The sequence below is a fragment of the Leguminivora glycinivorella genome, chromosome 22 (genome assembly GCF_023078275.1).
Source record: "Leguminivora glycinivorella isolate SPB_JAAS2020 chromosome 22, LegGlyc_1.1, whole genome shotgun sequence".
Taxonomy (NCBI): Eukaryota; Metazoa; Arthropoda; class Insecta; order Lepidoptera; family Tortricidae; genus Leguminivora; species Leguminivora glycinivorella.
The window spans coordinates 8,032,142-8,056,044 of NC_062992.1; the positions used below are offsets into that span (position 1 = coordinate 8,032,142).

Sequence of the window (23,903 nt, forward strand, 5' to 3'; positions counted from 1 at the left end):
GCACCTGGTTTTGTACCCTTGTGTACCCTTCAAGGGCCAAGTCACAGTTCATTTTAATGGAGTAAATTTAAAAAGTAGTAAATTTTATACCGGCCTAGGTGAGTTTATCTCAAAAATATACCTATTATTATTTTATTATACTCAGTTTGCAAATATTGTATTTTAACTTGTAAAACGATCTATTAATATGTCATGGGTAAGATTCTAGATAGTTTGTATGTATCAATAGTAAAATAGTATCAATTTCAGTTGACAAGGTTGAACGGCTCTGATTATATAGTTGTGGTCTGCATTCTGCAGTGCTATATTGTTATTATGATTCAGTTAACATAAATGTCATTACCATTTAACACCCCTTATTAAATGGCAAGCTTGTATTCCCTGTATTCCCTACAAGCCTCGAAAATATTTAAAAAACATAGCTTTTATAATAAACTAGCGTTCTTTGCTCGCGTTTGATTCAAAAATTGCGGAATGCTACGTACAAACTTCCACCCTCCGTTTTAGGGAAGTGGAGCGTTAGAAAGAGACAAAAAGTAGCCTATGTCACACCCTCCATCGCTTTAACTATCTCCACTTATAAAGACGGACAAACAAACACACACACAATAATTAGTATTCTGCAATTTTCTAATTTAACGCGAGCAAAGTCGCGGGATAGAGCTAGTGCTAAATAAGGGTCCATTTGGACGGTACGAGAACTCGCATACGAGTTTTACTACATTGCGGTATTTGATGGCTGTGCAAAATTGTAGGTAACCTCAACAGCCCGCAATGTGACTAAAATCGCATGCGAGTTCGCACGTCGTCTAAATAAGGTCTAAGCCTATAATTCTAATAACTTACCCAGTACTATAAGCTGACAGCAACCAGTTCAACAGCAGAGCCGAACATGCTTCTACCGACACTTGATGAGCTGGAGGTAACCGCTTGTTCAGGTTATGGTACAGAGATGACACTAGCGTCTCAAGCCGAGTGACGTTCACACAGGCATTGGGCTCCAGGGTGTTCAGAGCGTTCTCTCTGAACGCTTCTATTACGTTCCATATGTCTATTACGTGTACTGGAAAAAGAAAGATTGTCGGTTAGTAGAGCTATACCAAGAATGCTGAAATTAGCTGGCGTACGTAGTCTTGTTCTTCCATACAAACTTTGGAACCCCATTTCACCCCCTTAAGAGGTGAATTTTGATAAATCCTTTCTTAGTGCTCCTCTACACCTTATAAGGAACCTACATGCCAAATTTGAAATCTCTAGGTCCAGCGGTTTCGGCTGTGCGTTGATATGTCAGTCAGTCAGTTTCTTCTTTTTTATATATTTAGATGTGTTTAATGTATTTTTTCTTTAAATTATTTAAAAATAGAATAATTTCGTAATGGAAAAGTAAACAGCACACAAACAGTTGCAGTACATTTTTGTATTGCTAATAATATGTCATGTGTTTATATGACAGTTTGGTTTTAACAAAGAGGATAGAGTATTAAAGAGAGTTACTGTCAAAGTAAAATGTGTAATCACAGTGCATAGACTGCCATCTCTCGACACAAGCTTAAAACTTTTGAACCTCAGTTTTGACCATTTGGCCCAAATTGTTAGCTTGATACGTGTTAAATTGTCAAATATTAATATTAGCGCCATCTAGCAGAGTCCCCCAAAAGTGTAACGCCATCTAGGCCACGGTACCTTTTTCTCTAGAGCTTTAGGTATGTTTTTTTTAGACTTGATCTGTCTATACGGAGTTGCATATGTTTTTAATAAATTTTGGTTTTAATAAATAATATAAAAAATACACTGTATCTACAAGAAAGACTTCATTAATGCAAAAACAACTGAAACTGGTACATCACTCACAGTTACACTTCTTCTGGACATAACGGAGTTTGCAAGCGGTCCGGTATGAAGCGAATCGGATAAGATCAAAGTTCTGCTCTCTCATCTCTTGGTGCAGTTGGGATCGGGGGTCCGAGGCCCCCACACCGGCGTTGGGCATCACGCCCATGCTGTCACGCTCGAGGGACATTGTGACTCCTAGAAAATTAGCATAAATAAGGTGCTATATTAAGTTTTTCCATGGGACAAATGGACAATAAACCTTCCCAGTCTTCCCATAAACAAAGGTGGCTGGACAGACTATAATTTATATGTTTGTCCAAAGATTAGTATATTTGATTTTAAGTGTAGTAGATTGAAATATCTTCTAAAATGTGTTCGTGGAACATAAAAAGTTTCAGTGATTTAATTAAAATTTAAATAAAGGCCCTTTATTCTGCAATTTTATGCACAATTTATATATTTTTTTATTGTATTGAGGTGTGATTGAAATGTGAATAAAGGGTAGTAACATCTAAACATGATTGGTTGATAATCATACCAAATCACCAAAATGTATGTAAGCATGTATCTTATCTATGAGTAAATTAATAAATAAATAAATATTATAGGACATTCTCACACAGATTGACTGAGGCCCACAGTAAGCTCAAGAAGGCTTGTGTTGACAGGTACTCAGACAACGATATATATATAATATATAAATACTTATAGGAACAAATATCTGTGTTCATCACACAAATAAATGCCCTTACCGGGATTCGAACCCAGGACCGCGGCGTAGCAGGCAGGGTCACTACCGACTGCGCCAGACCGAGTATTTCATGAATCCAAAATAAATTAACCGAAAGTGAATTTTTTTTTTATGTAACATCAATAGTTAATAAATCTAATACTTGATATTTTAAAGCAGTTTCATCAGCTCACACAATGTCAAAGTTGTTCAAATTTGGCTTAGTATCGTTATTGGTCAACAGACAACGACTTGATACTACTTGTATTCATTGGAAACATTTATTAAAAGCTTACTGAGTAAATCACTGAGCTCTTCAATACTTACCATTAGGAGAAACAAGAGTTAAACGTAAACCCATTAAAAATAATGATTTTACCGAATTAATCACAGAGGTATGCTACAATTAGCTTTGTTTACGTATTTTTTATCAGCGAAGGTCGTTGCCATCTACAGAAAAACTCGTAAAATGCTGATTACAAACACTATATTTAAAACCGACCACTCGCCCCGAAAATTAGCGTTACTTTCAAGTGTTACCGACATGGATTGCACATACCTGCTCTTAGCGGTTAACTCATAATTTTGTTGACATAGCGATAATGAATTCGCTGTAGGGCGAATAATATTTTCGTAGTTATATCGATTCTAAGATACTTTAATGCAACGATATTTTTCTTATATTTATTCCGCCGTTAAACACTGTAAGTCCACTTTCACACACAATCACATGTATTTATTCAAATAGTACAAACGTAATGAGTGTTTATTCCGTGCCTAATGTAATCAATGCGTAATAAAACACATTACTTTGGCTAATAAATTAAGAAATCTTGGAATCAACATGACAAGTCTGCCATTGCAGGTACGTTCCAAATCCTGCCGTCTATTTTTAACGTTTAATCAATGAATATTCTTTAATTAAGAATAAGGTAAAACTTAATTTACCAATTTTATTTAAACTATAAATATATCTTAACTTACATAAATATAACTTTTTAATATGAATGCTATTTCCAAATGATTAATTTGTATTATAAAGGTTATAATACAAGTGCGTAAAGTGAAACGTACTGTAGTTTAGGGTTGCCACATGTAATTTTATTTCAAATTGACATGTTTTTGTGGCTGGAGGACTTTGGGAGGATTCCCTCGTCTCCCTCTCTCTCCCTACAAACCGAAACGAAGTTGGCGGTTTCTACTTTAGCGTTCGCCAACGATGAGGCTTCCGTTCCGACCACTACAGCTGCAGCAATTTGAGAAGTACGTGGGTGGCTAAGTGGCTATCATGATCATGACCAAGCCTTGAAACGTCAAAAACTTGCACTGCCAGAACTAAAAAACTCGTAGGGCCACAAAGTAGGTAAGGCGCATTAGGGTAATTCCGAATGACAGAAATGCTCGGATAATTCCGAAAGGGGAATCTTGATATGACGGAAATAATGGAGATTTTTATGCGACTTTCGTAATTAAAAAAGAGTTGATATTTTATTGAATTCATAATTATATTTCTTTATATTCATGACATATTAACTCAAGTTCCCAACCAAAGAGCATTGAATCACTACGTTTGTTCCCAACGATAAACAGGTCACAGGTGTAGCGACACTCGAATCTCTCAGGGTCAAATAAAAACTTATCAGGCTAAAACAATGTAAACCTCAAAGTTTAACTACTAGTGCCATCTAGTGCTGAATAGCCTAAGTTAGTTGGTAGTTGGTAGACGTATACACAGGATGTCCCAAGACTTTAATAGTCTAATTACCTTTGTCATGTCTTAATAGACATCACCAAAGGTAATTTGGCTATGTTTTATTTTTAAAAAGCAAATCTGCATTCTGCATTTAAAGATTGTCTATAAGAATACTTAGTTGACTTCGGTATAATGTATGAGGTACCGGAGGTAAATTACAAGACAAGACTGTGGTTAACTCTGTATATTTGACTGAAGATACATCGTGTTTATATAGTAGGATATTATCTAATTATCTATTTATATGGGAGTTATCATGGTATCTATTCCATGATACTATGTTCTCATATTTCAAAGGTTAATTGGTACTTGATACTTGATACTTTATTATCTTATTGTTAATCTAATGTTCTGTAAAGGTTATCTGTTTAAGATGTGTGAGTGTATGACGCTGCTATGACTGTGACCTCACTACAGCTTTCCCCTTTTTTTCAAGACAAAAATAGTTCAGTAGTTAACTATTTTTGACTTACGTTTATGTACTTAATTCTATCGATTTTACATTTGTTTTGGTTAAACATATTAAAATAAATCTTATTACTTAATTCTATTAGTTATACATTTATATAAGTATTAAAAGAAACCTTAATGCTGATTGAATACACAAGTCGCTTACAAAGTCTATTTATAATATTTAATTCATAACATAAAGATAGTGAATGAATACCTACAATGCTACCTGAACAGATGTTTACTTTTCTGACATCTCAGCAATAATATGATACCTGTATCAACCTGTATATTTGTTGCGCATTTTGCGATTCTTTATTTAGATGGTGGCATCTGATCTTGAGATTAATTTATTAGTATCATTGAGGAGAAGTTTAGAACGTATGTATTTAGCATATGTTTGAATGGATAGCAGTAAACAAAAAAAAAATTTTTTTTTTTTAAGAATAGGTACATGCTCACCCTTTTTTTTATAATTATTATCTAGGGTGCCTACATTCTGAAACCAGGTAAGGCATTATAGCTAAGTTTATACACTAAAAAAAAAACACTTAAAATTAAAGAAATAGTTAATGTAGTTTGCATTTTACATAATTATTAATGTCATGTCCAAGATAAATACTTGTGTTTATCAACAATTCAGTTTTAAATATGGTTTATGGTTAATTGAATACATTGTTGCACGATAGGGTTTTACTGTTACTGAGATGTGTAGATATTTAATATTTGCGAGTTAGAGATTCCTTATTTGGATGGTGTCATCCGACTATATGTTTTAATATCAATTCATAAAATTAATTATTGAATTTTATAGCTTTAATTTTAAATGAAAGGGTAAGGTAATGTAACAATATGGACTGTTCTGTCTGAAATAAACGAATACAATACAATACAATAAATGTTTTTTAAACTTCAATAAGATATTTGAATGTAATCTTTTGTGTTTATCTGTCCTATTTACTTATGTAGTTATGTGAAAGGGATTAAATAAAAAAAAACAATATAACCGTATTTTTGTGTGCAGTCTAAGTGCATCACAAACGGCAAGGGTACGCATTGTATTGTTTTAACATAGATATTAACTATGGTTCATTTAGGTCAGGCCTTTACAATGATAAAACAATCTAGATCTTAAACATACAATTAAAATAAAATAAAAAAGTTAAAGCTATCGGTAGGTATACTTATAGTACATAATTTACTTACTAGTCTATATATAACACTTCATTCATAAGATGGTAAGTGATAACATTGTTGCATGACAGGTGTTTACTTATACTGAGATATGTAATATGATATGTAATTGATGCGCTTTAGCGATTCCTTATTTGGATAGCGTCATCTGTTGATATGTTTTAATTACTAGTAACATTATTCAGAAATGCTTTATAAATCTTAGTTAGATAATAATATTTTGTTATTATCTATCAATCTATTTTTTTTTTTCAATTATGTATTTGTGCTAAGGGGGTAAAATACCATCGGTAAGTGTGCTGCAGTCCAAGCGAACTAACGATAAGGGTACCGAAATAAAATATTTATTTGTCGCTCACGCTGGCAATTACAACATATTATATAATATTTCATATATTGTGGCATCACTTTTAAAGCATCACACAATTTCACTAATAATTTCGTGTTTGTTTCGCGTTATGCTTTAGGTATTTTTTTTTAAAGTATTTTCTATTCATAATCGTTTAGTTTTTTTTTTTCTTCTAGCTGCGTCGTGTTTGTGATTTTAGTTTTACTACTACACGCTATAAAAGAAAGGATGTAGTTGCGTAACGTGCGTATTTTTATTTTTCATATTCTTATCCCCTCTTTTTTTTTTTTTTTTTTTTTTTTTTTTTTTAGATTTAGATAGATAGATAGATAAAGACTTTATTGCATAAAAATATCATGAAAAAAAAAATTAAGAACTATAAGAATACAACTTAGGTCTACAGAACTAATTTCTAGCTTACTTTTTGATTTTTTTTTTTTTTTTTTTTCGACACAATTGCGAAAAGGCGCCGACTCAGCATGTGCTGCTGCATTGCTGTCGCAAGTGCCACAGCGCTGATATTCTGTCGGGACCTAGCAGGTGCGCGCGCAGATCTGTGTGGATCTACCACCAGGGGCCCTATTCGAACCGTTATCTAACTGTCAAGTGGTATCATTTCAAAATCAACTGTGGATAATGGTCGCATGTGAGATCGGATCGCAAGTTGGTTTTGAGCCAACCAAAACGTATTAATTGAAAAAAAATATGAATCTAAAATCAACTTTATCTTAGTACAATAGGGCTTATAGTTTTTTACATTAAGCAAAACGGTACATGATTCATGTGTCCTTTTTACCGTTGACAGCTTTTGGTACATGTGGATTTGGTCGCTAGACTTTTTTGTCTATGGAAACGCTGTGCACGATGCGGTGGCGAGTAGCGGAACTAAACATGTCATTTACCGGCTATCAAAAAGAGGTTACACTGGTGATGGTCGATAAAGACTATTATTAAACGAATTTTAGCAGCAATGAAGCTTTATTGACAAGCGTTATTTTTGTGAAACCGACATCTACACGTCACATAATGCTAGCTCCACACATTATGAAATAAACGCCACAAATTATAGGAGGTATATACACGTCACCCAATCTCAAGTTGCTTCTAAACCACGCTTACGGATCAAGTCGTAAGTACATTCACACATTTTACAAAATACTTAAATTGAATTTTTTTTCTCCTACAGAGCCGCCATTCATAGAGTCTGACCGGAAAGTGAAGAGTCGTGAAATGTATGGGGTCTAATACATTCCACGACTCACGACTCCTCACTTTCTGTACAGACACTAGTATACAAGGGGTTTGCATTGAAATTCAATGAGGAGGCACACTCGAAGCTTGTGACAGATGGCGCCACCTTATAAGTCCATTGCACAGACAAAGAATTTAATACGTGAGAGTGAGAAGAAGATATATTTTTCTCTCTCTCACACATATGAACGACAATGACATGCCCATTATTACACTTACGTACAGGCGCCGCCTAAAATGTCAGTGCCCGGCGGGATAACATGTCAGTGTGTCTCCTCATTCACATTGACAAAATAGCTTGAACATGTTAAATCCATTAAACTGCAATTGAAATTCCTATCTTTTTTGTGCCAATGTTTTCATTTCAATGACATACAAACACAACTATTAAATATGTGTTTGTATTGTTTATATTTATCAAGAATAAATGATTTGTATTATGATAATACAAATCATTTATTCACTCACTCACACAAAAAGGGACTTTGTTTTTTTTTCTACGAGGGAGCAAACTGACAATTTTCTGTTCGAGAACTTTGTTGTCAGTACAGAATATTAACGCAACGAGTTTGCATACCTTTAAATGTCTGTCACATAATTAATAATTTACATCTTGGGCGTTAACATTTCAATACCTACTATTATCGAAATCCCTCGCTACGCTTAAAATTCAATGTGATTGCCATGCCCACAATATTGCTGCCGATATACAAATACAGTTTTATTTTTATAGCACCCTAAAGAAAAGGATGCATATAGTTTTCTTTGTTCTTGTTTACTGACACACTTGTTTGACAAAGTATAGTACGCACTTACCTACAAAAATATTGACAAAAATGTGCAAACTTTGTTGCGTTAGTATTTTACACTGGCAAATTAATTCTACAACACAAAATATTGTACCTATGGTAACACCACATTTGGAGATACTTTTGCATTCGATCGTAAATATAATAGAATATGCCCAATAAAACAACTGAACAAGCTTCGTTAAACTTTATTTGATGTCTTAAATGTTTGTGTCACAGAACACATTTGTACATTTATTTAGTCGCATACATCTGTATACTCCACAACTATTGTTACTATTGCTATTTACAACAGGGGAAGACAATTATATAACTCCGTATAGACAGATAGGAAGAAAACGGCCAAACTCAGAACTATAAAGAAAAAGGTACGGTGGCTTAGATGGCTTTACACCTTTGGGGGTGCTCGGCTAGATGGCGCCAATATTAGTATTTTACACTTTAACTCATATCAAGCTAAGAATATGGGTCAAATTTTCAAAACTGTGGTTCAAAAGTTTTAAGCCTGTGTCGAGAGATAGCAGTATAGGCACTGTGATTACACATTTTACTTTGACAGTAACTCTTCTTCAGCTAGTAGATATTCCGTGCCACGACCGCATTATTTACCGCATGTATGATTTGAAGAACCACTGCAATTATTACAAAGGGGGAACCTAAGGGCACAGTACAAGAAAGAGCTCTATCTACAGTATGGCCACACCCAGCAATAAACTCTGAACTAATGTAGATACTTACTACAATTTAAATACACGTGACTATCAAATTAAACAAATATCGTGACTATTATTTTGAAAAATCTTATCTCACACTGATACTTAATATTGAAACGCAGTGCCTCTACATGGACTTCATACATAGTTACTATATTCTTCTTTTCATTGACAGAAAAACAAAGTGATGATGCTCTCCAGCAATGTATTTAAATACAAAATGCAAATACTTTGGTTTTTTACCTATTTCAAATAAAAATACAAAATAGTTTTAGAAAAAGGTATTTGAAATACAAAATGCAAAATAGGTATCTTCAAAATACCTTTATTCAAATAAAATACTTTTTTGACGTAAGGTAAAGCTTTTATTCTAAAGATGTGTTTAAAACACAGAATCACCAGAGAGCCCAGAAACCTGGCTCTATAGAATTAGCACGTTAAAAAGTGAAGCCAAAAATTGGCTGTCTTCATGTCTTTTACCTAATATTATAAAAATCTAATGAAAGAGTTATTAGGGGAAGGTTGCTATCATTGGACCACTTCGCTGCTCTATATATATAGTCGGTGGCAAAGTTCCTTTTACCTTCGTGCCTCGATACCCTCGCAACGCTCAAGATTCCACTTTTTGAACCACTCGCTACGCTCGCGGTTCAATATTGAAATCTTTCCCTTGCTCAGGTATCAATATTGGCACGTCCAGTTAAACAACTACTTTGCCCCCTTGTAAAACAAATAACTATTATTTTTTCAAACTCGGTAAACGTAACAGTCAAGACGCTAGCTTTTTTGAGAAATTAATCGTATTTAATCTAAAGAACCTTCCCTTAAAGTTAACGGAATTCAAAAAAGTAAGTAAGTAAACACTTTATTGTACAAGAAAAGAATACAACACATATAATTTAAAATAGAAACAAGGTGTATAGTTTGCTAACTGGACACCACCCGACTAGTCGGGGCAGAGGTAGACAAAAAAAACGAGGCGAGATGACCTCGACGTATTTTGCTGCGGCTAGCCGAAGCAGGCGGCAAAACGTGATGGGTGGCGGAAGAAAAGAGAGGCCTTTGCAGTGGGTCACAAATATAGGCTAGGAAAAAAAATTGTTTGCTCTTGCCTGGGGGTTTTTATCTAGCACGAAGTCGAAACTCCAAAACCATGCAGAGTGCGTTTTTTAAAAATGTAAAAAAAGTACCTACAATTTTTTTTTCATGAATATGTACACTACTGTACTGTAAACACCACAATCAGAAAAGGTATCCGGGGTGGCACATGAGGAGCCCACGACGGTCCTGGTCAGTTCCATGTCGCTAACAGGTCCGGGTTCTCCATTTTAGTAGTAGCAAGGTGCTCCGCATTCCTGTAATAATGGTGATATAGTCAATGAACATTAATTAACAGTTATTTGTTATGCTAGGGGGCAAAGTTGTATTTTAACGCCGAGTGTGGAATTGAAAAATGAGCAAGTGAAAGGATTCTATAGTTGAACCACGAGCGAAGTGAGTGGTTCGAGAATAGAACTCTAAACTTGCGTGTTTTAAAACACGAGAAGTAAAATACATTTGCACCCGAGTGTAACACAAAACTTTTCCCCTCACTATAGCGAGGAAACTACAACGCAAAAAATGCGTTTATCACTGCTTCCAGTAGTTCCACAGGTGGTAAATCATCTTTATTACTAGATTCACCTACATTTATCAATTTTAAAGCAGTTAATTTGACTTTATTCAAGGTCAAATTACTTTACCCACTAGTGGATAAAATGCGTTTTTACCCGCTGGTATTAAAGGACAAAACACGTGTTTCCGAGCTAGTGAGGGGGAAAATGTTTTTTCATCGCACTCTATTGCTATTTTGCACTTAATACATGCCAAGTTGCGCTTTCGCTTTCTCCCAGACCGGACTGTAGCTCCGGTTAAAAAGCCGTAATATAAGTTCTCGAGATATTAAGTTATGTGACAGACGGACGGACACACAAGACGGACGGAACGGCACCATAAAGGTTCCTTTTGTACCTTTTTGGTACGGAACCCTAAAAAACCGCCGCTTTTGGAGTTCTGGTGAAAGGTACTTACGAATGTTGAATAGGCTACTTGCCTCCTAGTCAAATCAGCTTCCCTTTAAGAACTGTCAAAACGAATTTTAACGTTTTGCTAATATGAAATCGAATTGAGTGACGTCACGTTCAACTCATTTACTTTATATATTTCTACCTGACGAATTAAATAGAATTTGTATTTAAAAATAACTTCTATCCATGTTTTCCTTATATTTATCTGATGCTTTATTTCGTGCATGGTATTAAATAATTTATTTTAAGTACAGTCAAGTTCCATGTTGTGTAGAAATGTGTATTTTTTAAAACTGCTTTCAATGTCTGGTTATTTGATGGAAATACAAATGAATACATCAATAACGTATACCTACCGTTAAGGTTTAAGGAGTTCCCTCAATTCGTCATGAATCCAATATCCGACTACCTATAAGAAATCGAGTTTGACAAAATTTGAGTTAAAAACTGTGTGATACTATACAGCACGACCACGGATGATTTTATTAATTCTGATGCGGTACAAATTCACGAAAAAAAATGTACTTTTTTGTACTGACGTTTAAAAAAAATGTACCCTTATGATTTTGGAGTTTCGACATAGGGCCCGTGGTCGTGCTAGGTAGGTACTCCCTGGCACGACCACACTATATTTAATGAGATTTAAAATTTCTGTTGCAGTACAAATTCACGAAAAAAAATGTACTTTTTTGTACTTACCTTTTAAAAAAACATACCCTCATGGTTTCAGAGTTTTGACATGGGGTGTGGTCGTGCTAGATAGGTGGTACTTCCTGGCACGACCACACTATATTTAATGATTTTTTTTAATTTTTGTAGTGGTACAAATTCACGAAAAAAAATGCACTTTTCTGTACTTACCTTTTTATAAAAAGTACCCTCATGGTTTCGGAGTTTCGACATGGGTTGTGGTCGTGCTCGATAGGTACTCCCTGGCACGACCGCACTAAGTTTTTGAAGTAATTTACATAGTACAATTTCAAAACACTTGTTTAGTATTCATTTGACCATCAAATTAAACATAAATATAGTGTGGTCGTGCCAGGAAGTACCACCTATCTAGCACGACCACACCCCATGTCAAAACTCCGAAACCATGAGGGTATTTTTTTTAAAAAGGTAAGTACAAAAAAGTACATTTTTTTTCGTGAATTTGTACTGCAACAGAAATTTAAAATCTCATTAAATATAGTGTGGTCGTGCCAGGGAGTACCTACCCAGCACGACCCCGGGCCCTATGTCGAAACTCCAAAATCATAAGGGTACATTTTTTTTAAACGTCAGTACAAAAAAGTACATTTTTTTTCGTGAATTTGTACCGCATCAGAATTAATAAAATCATCCGTGGTCGTGCTGTATAGTATCACACTAAAAACTCAATATGCTTAGCAAACAAAGATCCTTTTGTGTCGTCTTTGAGAAGTTTCGTTCTGATCATCATAAGCAGTTCAACTGCACCAACCCCAAACTCAAGTAATTTTGGAGAAAATAGGCTGTGACAGACGGACAGACAGGCGCACGATGGTTCCTATGAGGGTTCCGTTTTTCCTTTTTGAGGTACGGAATCCTAAAACCAAAGTCATAATAAGTGTCTCGTTCAAATTTGAGTAGTTCCGTTCTGATCATCATCAGCAGTTCCACTGCACTAAATGTCACTGTTCGGTACGGTCGACTACAAAGAGATGTATCCATTTCTCACCTTATTACGATGCAAGAAGCTGAAAAAGTGTATATACATCTCTTTGTAGTCGACCGTACGTAAACGCATGCTGTTCTTATAATAACACAAAAACCAATATATGTATACCTGAATAAATTAAAGTTATGGTCTTTGGGAGCCTGGGGTCTGCTTTGACAATCAATACCAAGATTTGGCGTAGGCACTAGTTTAACGAAAGCGACTTCCATCTGACCTTCCAACCCGATGGGTAATTAGGGCTTTATTAGGATTACCCGGTTTCCTCACGATGCTGTCCTTCAGCGAAAAGCTACTGGCAAATATCAAATGACATTTCGCACATAAATTCCAAAAACCTCATTAGTGCGATCCGGGGTTCGAACCCGCGAGCTCTAACGCGACCACTGTTCTGAACGTAAATGCATACTGTTCTTATAATAATACTAAATTAAGTCACTATAAGTGTGTCGTCCAGATTTGAGGAGTTCCTTTATGACCATCATCAGCAGTTCCACTGCACCAAATGTCACTGTTATGAATGTACTTAAATTAAAGCTATTCTCATATAAATACCAAATTCATTGTAAGTGTGCCGTGCAGATTTGAGGAGTTCCATTCTGATCCATTTCCATCATCATCAGTTCCATTGCACTGAGTTCCACTGTTCTGAACATAAATGCATGCTGTTCTTATAAAAATACCAAAGTCACTATGAGTGTGCCTTTCAGACTTGAGGAGTTCCGTTCTGACCATCATCAGCAGTTCCACTGCACCAAATGTCACTGTTCCGTACGTATATGCATGCTGTTCTTATAAAAACACAAAAATCACCACATGTATGCCTTCAAGATTCGAGGAGTTGCCTTGATTTCTCCAGGATCCCATCATCAGAACTGGGTTTTGATAAAAATAGGACTAATCTCAAATCTGTATACATATATACATTCAATCAAAAAAAAAAATGAAATCGGTCCTGTAACAACGGAGAAATCGACAACATAAAGAAACCGGTCAAGTGCGAGTCGGACTGGCCCACTGAGTAGTATCCGTACAAACTTACAAAAGTTAAAATAATCTCATGTATCTCATATATGTACATATGTACCTATAACTTTAAAGATTTGACTATAATTACCTATAGGTATCGGTGAATTCGCTAACTAATTTGCGCGACCTGTTTAGTATGTTAGTTTTTCAGGGATAATTATTTCTTAATGTTAACTCATTTGCATAGTTTAATCTTAATTTAGAAGAGATTTTTTTTACATATAATCTCGTATTCATTTGTAGTTCGATCTGTTCGATAAAATCCGCAAGGGTGGTTAAATTGAATTTTAAATCTGATTAGTTTTTAAAACCGAAATAAATTACACATATAAAAGAAAAAGTGACCAAGGCCTCCAGTGCCTGAGGCTGGAATCGAACCAACGTGCCCTGCAATCGCGGCAGATGCCTATTTCCGCTCGGCCACCCAGGTCACAGATGCTGAGGTCGAAATTATCTCTCATATGAGTAATCTATACAAGGACTCGCAGCGCCCTCTGACCATCCCTAGAACCTTCCTTCCTTGACAGATTTGAGGCGGCGGTTAAAAATAGTTTTGATATGTACAATTTGAGCTTTTTCATACGATACCCCACTTGACGTAGTAGCTTGACATGATTTACAGTTTGCCATTAGAAGTTAAAAATGTTCATACCTGTTCCAAATTTCAAATCGATAGCAAAATTACCTAGTTCTCGAGATATTTAGAAATATGACAGACAGACAGACATACGGACAGAGTGGGACCATAAAGGTTCCTTTTGTACCTTTTTGGTACGGAACCCTAAAACCAAAAAAAATACAGACGAATTGAGAACCCCCTTCCTTGAGATTTGGAGCGGCGGTAAAGTTAAAGAAAAACATGAACCCTAATAATTATAGATCGTTGTCTGAGTACCTACAACACAAGCCTTCTTGAGCTTACCGTGGGCCTCAGTCAATCTGTGTAAGAATGTCCTTATAATATTTATTATTTATTTTATTTATTATTTATTTATATAACCTCCTTTATTTTCGATAAAAAAAGTCTGTTAAAAAAGGGACATAACTCTTTTCAACTAATCAGTTCAGTATTTTTTTATGAATTCAAGCTTTTATTTTTATAAATTTAACCCTTAAATGCATGACCTTGACAAAGATTAATTCAAATTTGTATTTTGACATGCTGTCATTACAGTCAAAAATAGATGATGCATATATACATCGCTGTGCATTAAAGGGTTAAGTCGTTTTTCCTCTTATTGTTGGCATTGTAGATACACAGATATTTTCAATTTTTTAAACTTATTACCTGGCTCTCAGATTCTCCGCTCATTGTAGCTGCTTCTGTGAACGTCGGCGATTCTTGACGTTTGGGTTCCGACGCGCCTTCATCATTAAATCTGCAATAATAATGATCACGAATAAATCAGAAGTTTCCAACCATTGGCGTGTGCAAAGGGCTTGGCACTTGGCAGTAATAGTTATTTGTTATACAAGGGGGCAAAGTTGTATTTGAACGTCGAATGTGGAATTGAAAAACTAGCAATTGAAAGGATACCTGCGTTTCACGATAAAATATCAAGAGCCAACACCATGACAGCTCCTCGAAACAATCACTAGTCCTTGTTCCAGGAAGCCCAGGAGATCCGAAAATTGGTCCTGGACAAATCGGCCTTGGTCCGATGAAGAATCACTGTAACATAAAAAATAAATTTACAAGTTAATTAGTGTTAATTTACAAGAGAAAATGCTTGAGTTGCTAAAAAATCCCTCAACTCTTCATGGATTCCAACATCAGAACAGCGCAGGTTTCGACATGTCACAAAAGAACGCCACCTCAATAAGTCAATACGTAGGCAACAGAACCCTAGGCGTTACGGGGCCCGAATAGAAGGGGCAAACTAAGAAAGAGGTAGCGCAATATCATTTTTAGGGTTCCGTACCAAAAAGGTACAACAGGAACCCTTATGGTGCGACTCTGTCCGTCTGTCTGTCCGTCTGTCACATTCCTAAATATCTCGAGAACTACTAATGCTATCAACTTGAAATTTGGAATAGTTGTGAACATTGTGAACCTCTACAAATAGAACATATAATTTTTTTTAATTTATTAATTTTAATTGTAGAACATGGCCAAAATGAAAGGGGGCAAACTGTAAATTTCAAGTTACTAGGTCAAGTGGGGTATCGTTAGAAAGAGCTCAAATTGAACGTAAATAAACTATTTTTTAAAAAATTTTTGTTGTGGAAAAAAAAGAATTTTGAAGGAAAATGTAAAAAAAAAATACCGTTCCCCCCCCCCCTTATCTCCGAAGTTTACCAACGAAAAATTATGAAAATTTTAGGAAACATTTGTTTTATGCTAAATATTACAGGAAAAATATAATCGTGTTTGTATCCTGAAAACCTTTTTTTTAATTCACAAAAAACTTTTCAGATTTTTACTTTTAATTTACCCACCTTTGCGGATGTATATAGTACTTCAAATTAATACGAGATGTTACGTAAATCAAATTCTTTCCAATAAAGTAAAAATTGTTTAAATCGGTTAACATTATAAAGAATAATCCCTGAAAAACTAACATACTAATATGGTCGCGCAAATTAGTTAGCGAATTCACCGAGAGATGGCGCTATACACAATAATGCTCATTAGTACCTATACTTTTGTCTTCTAGTCAAGTCGTTAGAGGTATGTGAAAACGTGAGATTATTTTAACTGGGGAGTTTGAAAGTTTGTACGGAACCCTCGGTGGGCGATTCCGACTCGCACTTGACCGGTTTTTTTTAATTTGTTTTAGAATAACGTCACTTTTATTCGAAAACTTTTTTACAAACCTATTTAAGTGTAGAGAAAAAAGTTTTGTACCGAACCGAACTTATCCAACGGCTATAAGGCTCTACTCTCTTAGCAACCTTATTTAATGAGAATTTTTACTAATATTTTTTTTCAGTAAACTGATGACTTTTATCTAGCCGCCAAATCCTTCAGAAATAACCGAATTAAATGAAACGTCAAAATTAAGCAGCTCTATTACTCTTGTTTATGGTACAATGCCGTCAATTTTTAGGAACTAATTTCAAATTATTATTTTTAAGGATTTGTCCATAATGGTATCACCGTCCATTATGGGGTATTTTACATTATACCAAGAACCATTTAATACAGGACCAGCAGAGTCCATACTAAATACCGTACCCCAGCTGGCAGCCGTCAATCTATGTCGCTAGATGTCACTAAGAGTGTCATTTGAATAAAAATGTCGTTATTTAACACGTTCACTGCGGAGCCGGATTTTGTGAACTCGCTCTCAGTGCGTTACAACCCATGAGAGTCCTGTATTGAGCTTTCTCTCTGTGCGGTACAAGTCAATTACAGCTTGTAAGGAGGGTTTCATATTTTACCTAAAATACCTTTACCAGATACACATTTATTAAATTTTATTGAAACAATATTTAGTCTAATAACTAATCTACACAATACTGTCTTCGCCGAAGTTGATGACTGTTCGTTTAGATTTTATAGACGAATTAATTAACAGGTCAAAATTGACTTGTGCCGCACAGCCAGAACGGGCACAGGTAAAAATGTCGATGATTTAGTAGTGATGAGGAAAATAAACGAACTAATATATCGATCCAATTCTTACTTTCTTTACCTTTAATGTAACCAGATTTTTATATACAACCTAAACTTTTAACTTTGCTCTTAACATTATTTAAAAAACGATTTTTAGAAATTTTAGTAAATATTTTGCATCAAGCAATTTGAACTTTTTACAATATATTTTTACGTAATAATATTTAGCAAAATTGTAAGCGTTTTGCGTATAAAAGCGTTATATTGTATTTAACGAATTTCATTTAAAACAATCGAAACACATTTTTTCACCACAAAATAACGTGTGGATTGATAATATGGTAACAACACTAATGCATTTTGCACTTTGCTCCAGTGCTATACAAGGTCGTGCGTAACAGGTCATTAAAGGCCCTGTTCCGCACTGAATAACAAAAGTCTAAGACTGGTGCGAACAGGACATATGTGACCTGTTTATTAATTTATATGCTGTCAAATAGAGTGTAAAATGATAAATATAAACGTATACTTGACTATATAAAAATAATAAAATATAACAATGATATGGGCTTCGCACCAGGGTAAAGTTGCGCATTTCTGTCGCCGCACCAGGGGGAAGTCCAGAACAGGGTCAGAATGACCTGTTTCGCAGTGAACGTGTTAAAAAAAACCGGCCAAGAGCGTGTCGGGCCACGCTCAGTGTAGGGTTCCGTAGTTTTCTGTATTTTTCTCAAAAACTACTGAACCTATCAAGTTCAAAACAATTTTCCTAGAAAGTATTTATAAAGTTCTACTTTTGTCATTTTTTTCATATTTTTTAAACATATGGTTCAAAAGTTAGAGGGGGGACGCACATTTTTTTCCTTTAGGAGCGATTATTTACGAAAATATTAATATTATCAAAAAGCGATCTTAGTAAACCCTTATTCGTTTTTTAATACCTATCCAACAATATATCACACGTTGGGGTTGGAATGAAAACAAATATCAGCCCCCACTTTACATGTAGGGGGGGTACCCTAATAAAACATTTTTTTCCATTTTTTATTTTTGCACTTTGTTGGCGTGATTGATATACATATTGGTACCAAATTTCAGCTTTCTAGTGCTAACGGTTACTGAGATTATCCGCGGACGGACGGACGGACGGACGGACGGACAGACAGACATGGCGAAACTATAAGGGTTCCTAGTTGACTACGGAACCCTAAAAATACGCACGAGGTAGTTCAACGGCATTACAAATGATACAGTAAAAAGTATATAGATGCAGCGCCGGCCCGTGCACTCGATCAGGGTAGAGCGAGGTTGAGTTTCGGCGCCCCTTAGTAAGGTCTCACCACGTAGGAAAATAAATCGCGAGCGGAGCGAGCGCGAAATTTTTTTCATATTAATGCCGTAATTTGAAGATTAACGTAATACAGAATTTATGGATTTCATCATACAGATACAGAGTACGAAAGGGACAAATGGTTGAACTTTCGTAGTCGCACCCTAGTATAGTTACGTGGGGCTAAACGTGGATAATCATGTAAATACATAAAATAACAAAGAAAATGGAGCACTATAGTGGCTAAGTTAGGAAAGCAGATTCGGATTTTTTCCTAAGTAACTAAAAGAGAACATATAAATAGTAAGCGCGAGCGAAGCGAGCGCGATTTTTTTTTACTGGATTTATTATAAGTAAGGGGAATCCGCGAACTTTCAAGCTTTTATGTTCTGCAGAGCTGCGGTCTTTGACATATTTTGGGATATCTTGACTTCACGGGGCGCCTATGTTCCCGACTTTTAGGCCTAATATTTCCCCATCACTATTATTTTTATAATACTAAGAGTTAATTAAGAGATTAACTGCGGACTCGATCGTCAACGTCGAGATACCCATTTCGTTATTTTGCCACTAAGTGATCTTAGTGCTTTAAAGTTCGCTCCCCATCTGCTGGGACTCACAAAATTGCGCCTCTCTGAAACGTTTGCGCCTTTGGCTTTATGAGGAACTCCGCTTTGGACTGCCGGGTAGACTCATACTTTTGCATTTGGATAGCGACGTAACTTTGTCGTTCGCCGCACAACAATGTGGTTCGTCAAGGGCTAGAATCCTCCTTTTACAGCGCCCTTATGAATGTTGGTATATGTTGGCAATGTGGTGCAACTTTCCACTTAATCTGAATTTTCAATAGTGGATTCATTCCCGACTCCTCTCGCCATTTTGTGATATGTGCGCGCCCACGCAACGTATCATTTTTTTGTATGAATTTTTCCACATTCTCGATTTTGGCGCCCCCTTGCCATGTGGCGCCTAGAGCGGCCGCTCCACTCGCTCTACCCTTAATCCGGCCCTGTATAGATGACGCTAGGGGCCCGTGTCATGTTTCAGTCCCTGTTTACAACGCAAGCCATCGGCATCGTTCTTATTTTGAATTATGACAGTCATCCAAAAGAGTACCATACTGTCAAATTTTCTATCGCTTTCATTTTGAGCGTGACGTCAATGATTAGTAATATTACTTTCAATATATTTCAAATTTATATTTTAAATGAGGCCATTTCGAATAGTGTTTATGATTATGATAGATATCATGTTGACAATCAATCTCCGTCTCGCTCGCACCAATCCTATATTTGTACGAGTGCGACCGAAACGAGTTGAGTATTATTTAAAGATTTTTGAATGTGCAAAATCCATGAAGAATAGAAATAAAGGAGCAACCTCTTTAAGTATCAGAAGTGCACATATAAAAGAAAAGATAGGTGGCGCTGCAATCGCAGGTGCATAAGGGTTTGACAATTTCTTTGCCTTCTCGGTAGTGAGTGACCCCGCCTACGGAGCAAGGGGTCCCGGGTTCAAATCCTGGTGAGACCTTTATTATTTTTTTCTACTAATATTTTTCTTGAATTATTTTATTTTTTTAATGTCCAAAAATATTTTTTTGTTTTGTTACAACTTTTTTAAATTTCATTTGCAATACTTACAACATTACTGAAGAATCCTAAGATGGGGCAAACAATGTAAAAGGGCTTAAGTTAACATTTGTATGAATAAAACAATAAATAAACACAAATAAAATACACAAAAAGAAAATAAATGTATAAAAAAAAACAAAAAGCAGAAAGATCGCTGTCAGAATTGAACCCGAGAACATCTGCGTACGAAGCCAGCGCACTACCACGGGACTACGTCTTGACTTGCTCAGTCTGACGAAATTAGCCTAGAGAAAAGATCGTCTAATGTCATCTCACATCGCTGATCATTGAGCGAGACATGCGCTCCAAGCGGAGATATTTGTAACTGCAATTATAAAGGCTCAGCCGGTCATTTTTGCGACTGTTCTACTTCGACAGACTTTCCTCCTTATCTCTAGTCTCCCTGGCAAAATCTTATTGGTAGTTGTCACAAAAACCTACTTTTTCCATTTTCCACATATGCGGAATCGAGCGGCGTTGAGTCGAGTTTCATCTTATACATTTGAATGCTATTCGACGCATCATGAGAAATGCAAAATACGAAAGTATAGCTATTAGTAAACTACGTAATAATTTATGGCAGAAGGTCCTTTAAGTATTAGGGACTGAATAAATTAACCGACTTGATATTACAGGGATCTCAACTCTTTTTTACGCCAGAAGAACTGTGTTGAAGGACCAGCGATTACGTAGTTCCTGACGAACTATTGTAATATAAAATAAAATAAAACGGAAAAATAAAATTATGGTAATTGATGCGTGCCGAACTTACTGCTGTTGTTTTCTCGACAGTTCAGCGGGCGGCCACCCTTTCGAATATTTACTTGGTTCACTCTTTCTTGTGTACACTCGCGAATCGTTATTTATTTAATTAATAATTATAACTTTATTCGTCGTTGCGGATATTTTTTCACATTGACATCGAATGTCTTTTAGTTTAGCAGATTGACGTATTTTCTTATATTTTTTAAGAAGGTCGGCAAAAAGGCGGGTGACACGACAAATAAAAATGAGGTTGAACCTATCATAAGGAAGAGCGAACGGGATGGACGATATGAATGATAATGAATGAAAAGGGCGCGAACAAACTGAGTTGCGAAGACTTGGTGTTTTTACAAGTTTTGTTTTTGATGGGATACAGTATCTATTGTCTTAGTCCGTTTTTATCCGATCCGATATCGGATGTCGGAAGGATTTAAATGGAAAAACCGGCCAAGAGCGTGTCGGGCCACGCTCAGTGTAGGGTTCCGTAGTTTTCCGTATTTTTCTCAAAAACTACTGAACCTATCAAGTTCAAAATAATTTTCCTAGAAAGTCCTTATAAAGTTCTACTTTTGTGATTTTTTTCATATTTTTTAAACTTATGGTTCAAAAGTTAGAGGGGACGCACATTTTTTTCCTTTAGGAGCGATTATTTCCGAAAATATTAACATTATCAAAAAATGATCTTAGTAAACCCTTATTCATTTTTAAATACCTGCCCAACAATATATCACACGTTAGGGTTGGAATGAAAAAAAATATCAAACCCCACTTTACATGTAGGGGGGCAAACTAATAAAATATTTTTTTCCAATTTTTATTTTTGCACTTTGCTGGCGTGATTGATATACATATTGGTACCAAATTTCAGCTTTCTAGTGCTAACGGTTACTAAGATTATCCGCGGACGGACGGACGGACGGACAGAAAGACATGGCGAAACTATAAGGGTTCCTAGTTGACTACGGAACCCTAAAAACAAGTAAAAATATAGGTGAAATTATGTTTTTTTCAACTCCCGGGTTGCAAAACAATGCCATCTAGTTTTGAACCAAAAATTGAGCTTTTTTTAGGGGTACGCTTTTTTGTATGGGCTATGTCAGTCCAGTATTAAATGGTTCTTGATTATACTAATATAATATAGCAATACCCATGACGAATTTGTGTCAAATGTCAGATTCCAAATTGAACATTAATTTTGAAATCAGCAGCCCCGAAACCTAATTTACGACACTCCCATGACGACACAAAAGTTAGGAAAAAATGGGTTCTGTAATGAAATTAATGATAATTATACTAATGGTTAAGATGTGAACTTAAAATATAGCTTTTTTGGCTCACCTTAACTATAAACTGAAATAGACCTACCATAACTACTTACATAATTTGCTAACTGCCGGACAAGCGCTTGACGAGCAGCGCGACCCAGCTGCAGCTCTTTGTTTAGCCAACACCTGTCAGGAGCAGCGCCGGCCCGTGCACTCGATCAGGGTAGAGCGAGGTTGAGTTTCGGCGCCCCTTAGTAAGGTCTCACCACGTAGGAAAATAAATCGCGAGCGGAGCGAGCGCGAAATTTTTTTCATATTAATGCCGTAATTTGAAGATTAACGTAATACAGAATTTATGGATTTCATCATACAGATACAGAGTACGAAAGGGACAAATGGTTGAACTTTCGTAGTCGCACCCTAGTATAGTTACGTGGGGCTAAACGTGGATAATCATGTAAATACATAAAATAACAAAGAAAATGGAGCACTATAGTGGCTAAGTTAGGAAAGCAGATTCGGATTTTTTCCTAAGTAACTAAAAGAGAACATATAAATAGTAAGCGCGAGCGAAGCGAGCGCGATTTTTTTTTACTGGATTTATTATAAGTAAGGGGAATCCGCGAACTTTCAAGCTTTTATGTTCTGCAGAGCTGCGGTCTTTGACATATTTTGGGATATCTTGACTTCACAGGGCGCCTATGTTCCCGACTTTTAGGCCTAATATTTCCCCATCACTATTATTTTTATAATACTAAGAGTTAATTAAGAGATTAACTGCGGACTCGATCGTCAACGTCGAGATACCCATTTCGTTATTTTGCCACTAAGTGATCTTAGTGCTTTAAAGTTCGCTCCCCATCTGCTGGGACTCACAAAATTGCGCCTCTCTGAAACGTTTGCGCCTTTGGCTTTATGAGGAACTCCGCTTTGGACTGCCGGGTAGACTCATACTTTTGCATTTGGATAGCGACGTAACTTTGTCGTTCGCCGCACAACAATGTGGTTCGTCAAGGGCTAGAATCCTCCTTTTACAGCGCCCTTATGAATGTTGGTATATGTTGGCAATGTGGTGCAACTTTCCACTTAATCTGAATTTTCAATAGTGGATTCATTCCCGACTCCTCTCGCCATTTTGTGATATGTGCGCGCCCACGCAACGTATCATTTTTTTGTATGAATTTTTCCACATTCTCGATTTTGGCGCCCCCTTGCCATGTGGCGCCTAGAGCGGCCGCTCCACTCGCTCTACCCTTAATCCGGCCCTGGTCAGGAGCCATTGCCAAATAAATATCAGCATTCTGCTGACGGGCGTCAAACTCCGCCGCTAATCTCTGCTCCTGCTGCTGCTCCTGTTCTTCGTGTCGGTTCAGCGGAGGCAGTTCACAATTCGCTTTGTTAGCTATATTGTCAAGCACACAACACGTTTTAACGATCTTAGCTGCCGCTGCTGGCTTGTAGTGCAGTTTCTCCATTG

General features: G+C 36.2%; 1 protein-coding gene and 1 long non-coding RNA gene across 2 annotated transcripts in view; both read right to left on the bottom strand.

Annotated features, from left to right (window-relative positions):
- LOC125237772 (dystrobrevin beta) overlaps window positions 1–3,391 on the bottom strand; it is a 41,325-nt gene extending 37,934 nt beyond the window's left edge. The window contains exons 1-3 of the mRNA XM_048144949.1: window positions 3,123–3,391; window positions 1,852–2,028; window positions 847–1,063 (exon numbers count right to left, since the gene is read on the bottom strand). Of these exons, the coding sequence (XP_048000906.1) occupies window positions 847–1,063; window positions 1,852–2,020 (386 nt within the window). The 5' untranslated portion in view covers window positions 2,021–2,028; window positions 3,123–3,391. The remainder of the gene's footprint in view (window positions 1–846; window positions 1,064–1,851; window positions 2,029–3,122) is intronic.
- A 6,947-nt stretch (window positions 3,392–10,338) lies between these two features.
- Window positions 10,339–22,621, bottom strand: LOC125238017. Its single transcript, XR_007178404.1, has 4 exons — window positions 22,540–22,621; window positions 15,411–15,545; window positions 15,162–15,252; window positions 10,339–10,437 (listed from the first exon to the last, which is right to left on the bottom strand). It is a non-coding gene; the product is annotated as an uncharacterized LOC125238017 (long non-coding RNA).
- Between the last annotated feature and the right edge of the window lie 1,282 nt (window positions 22,622–23,903).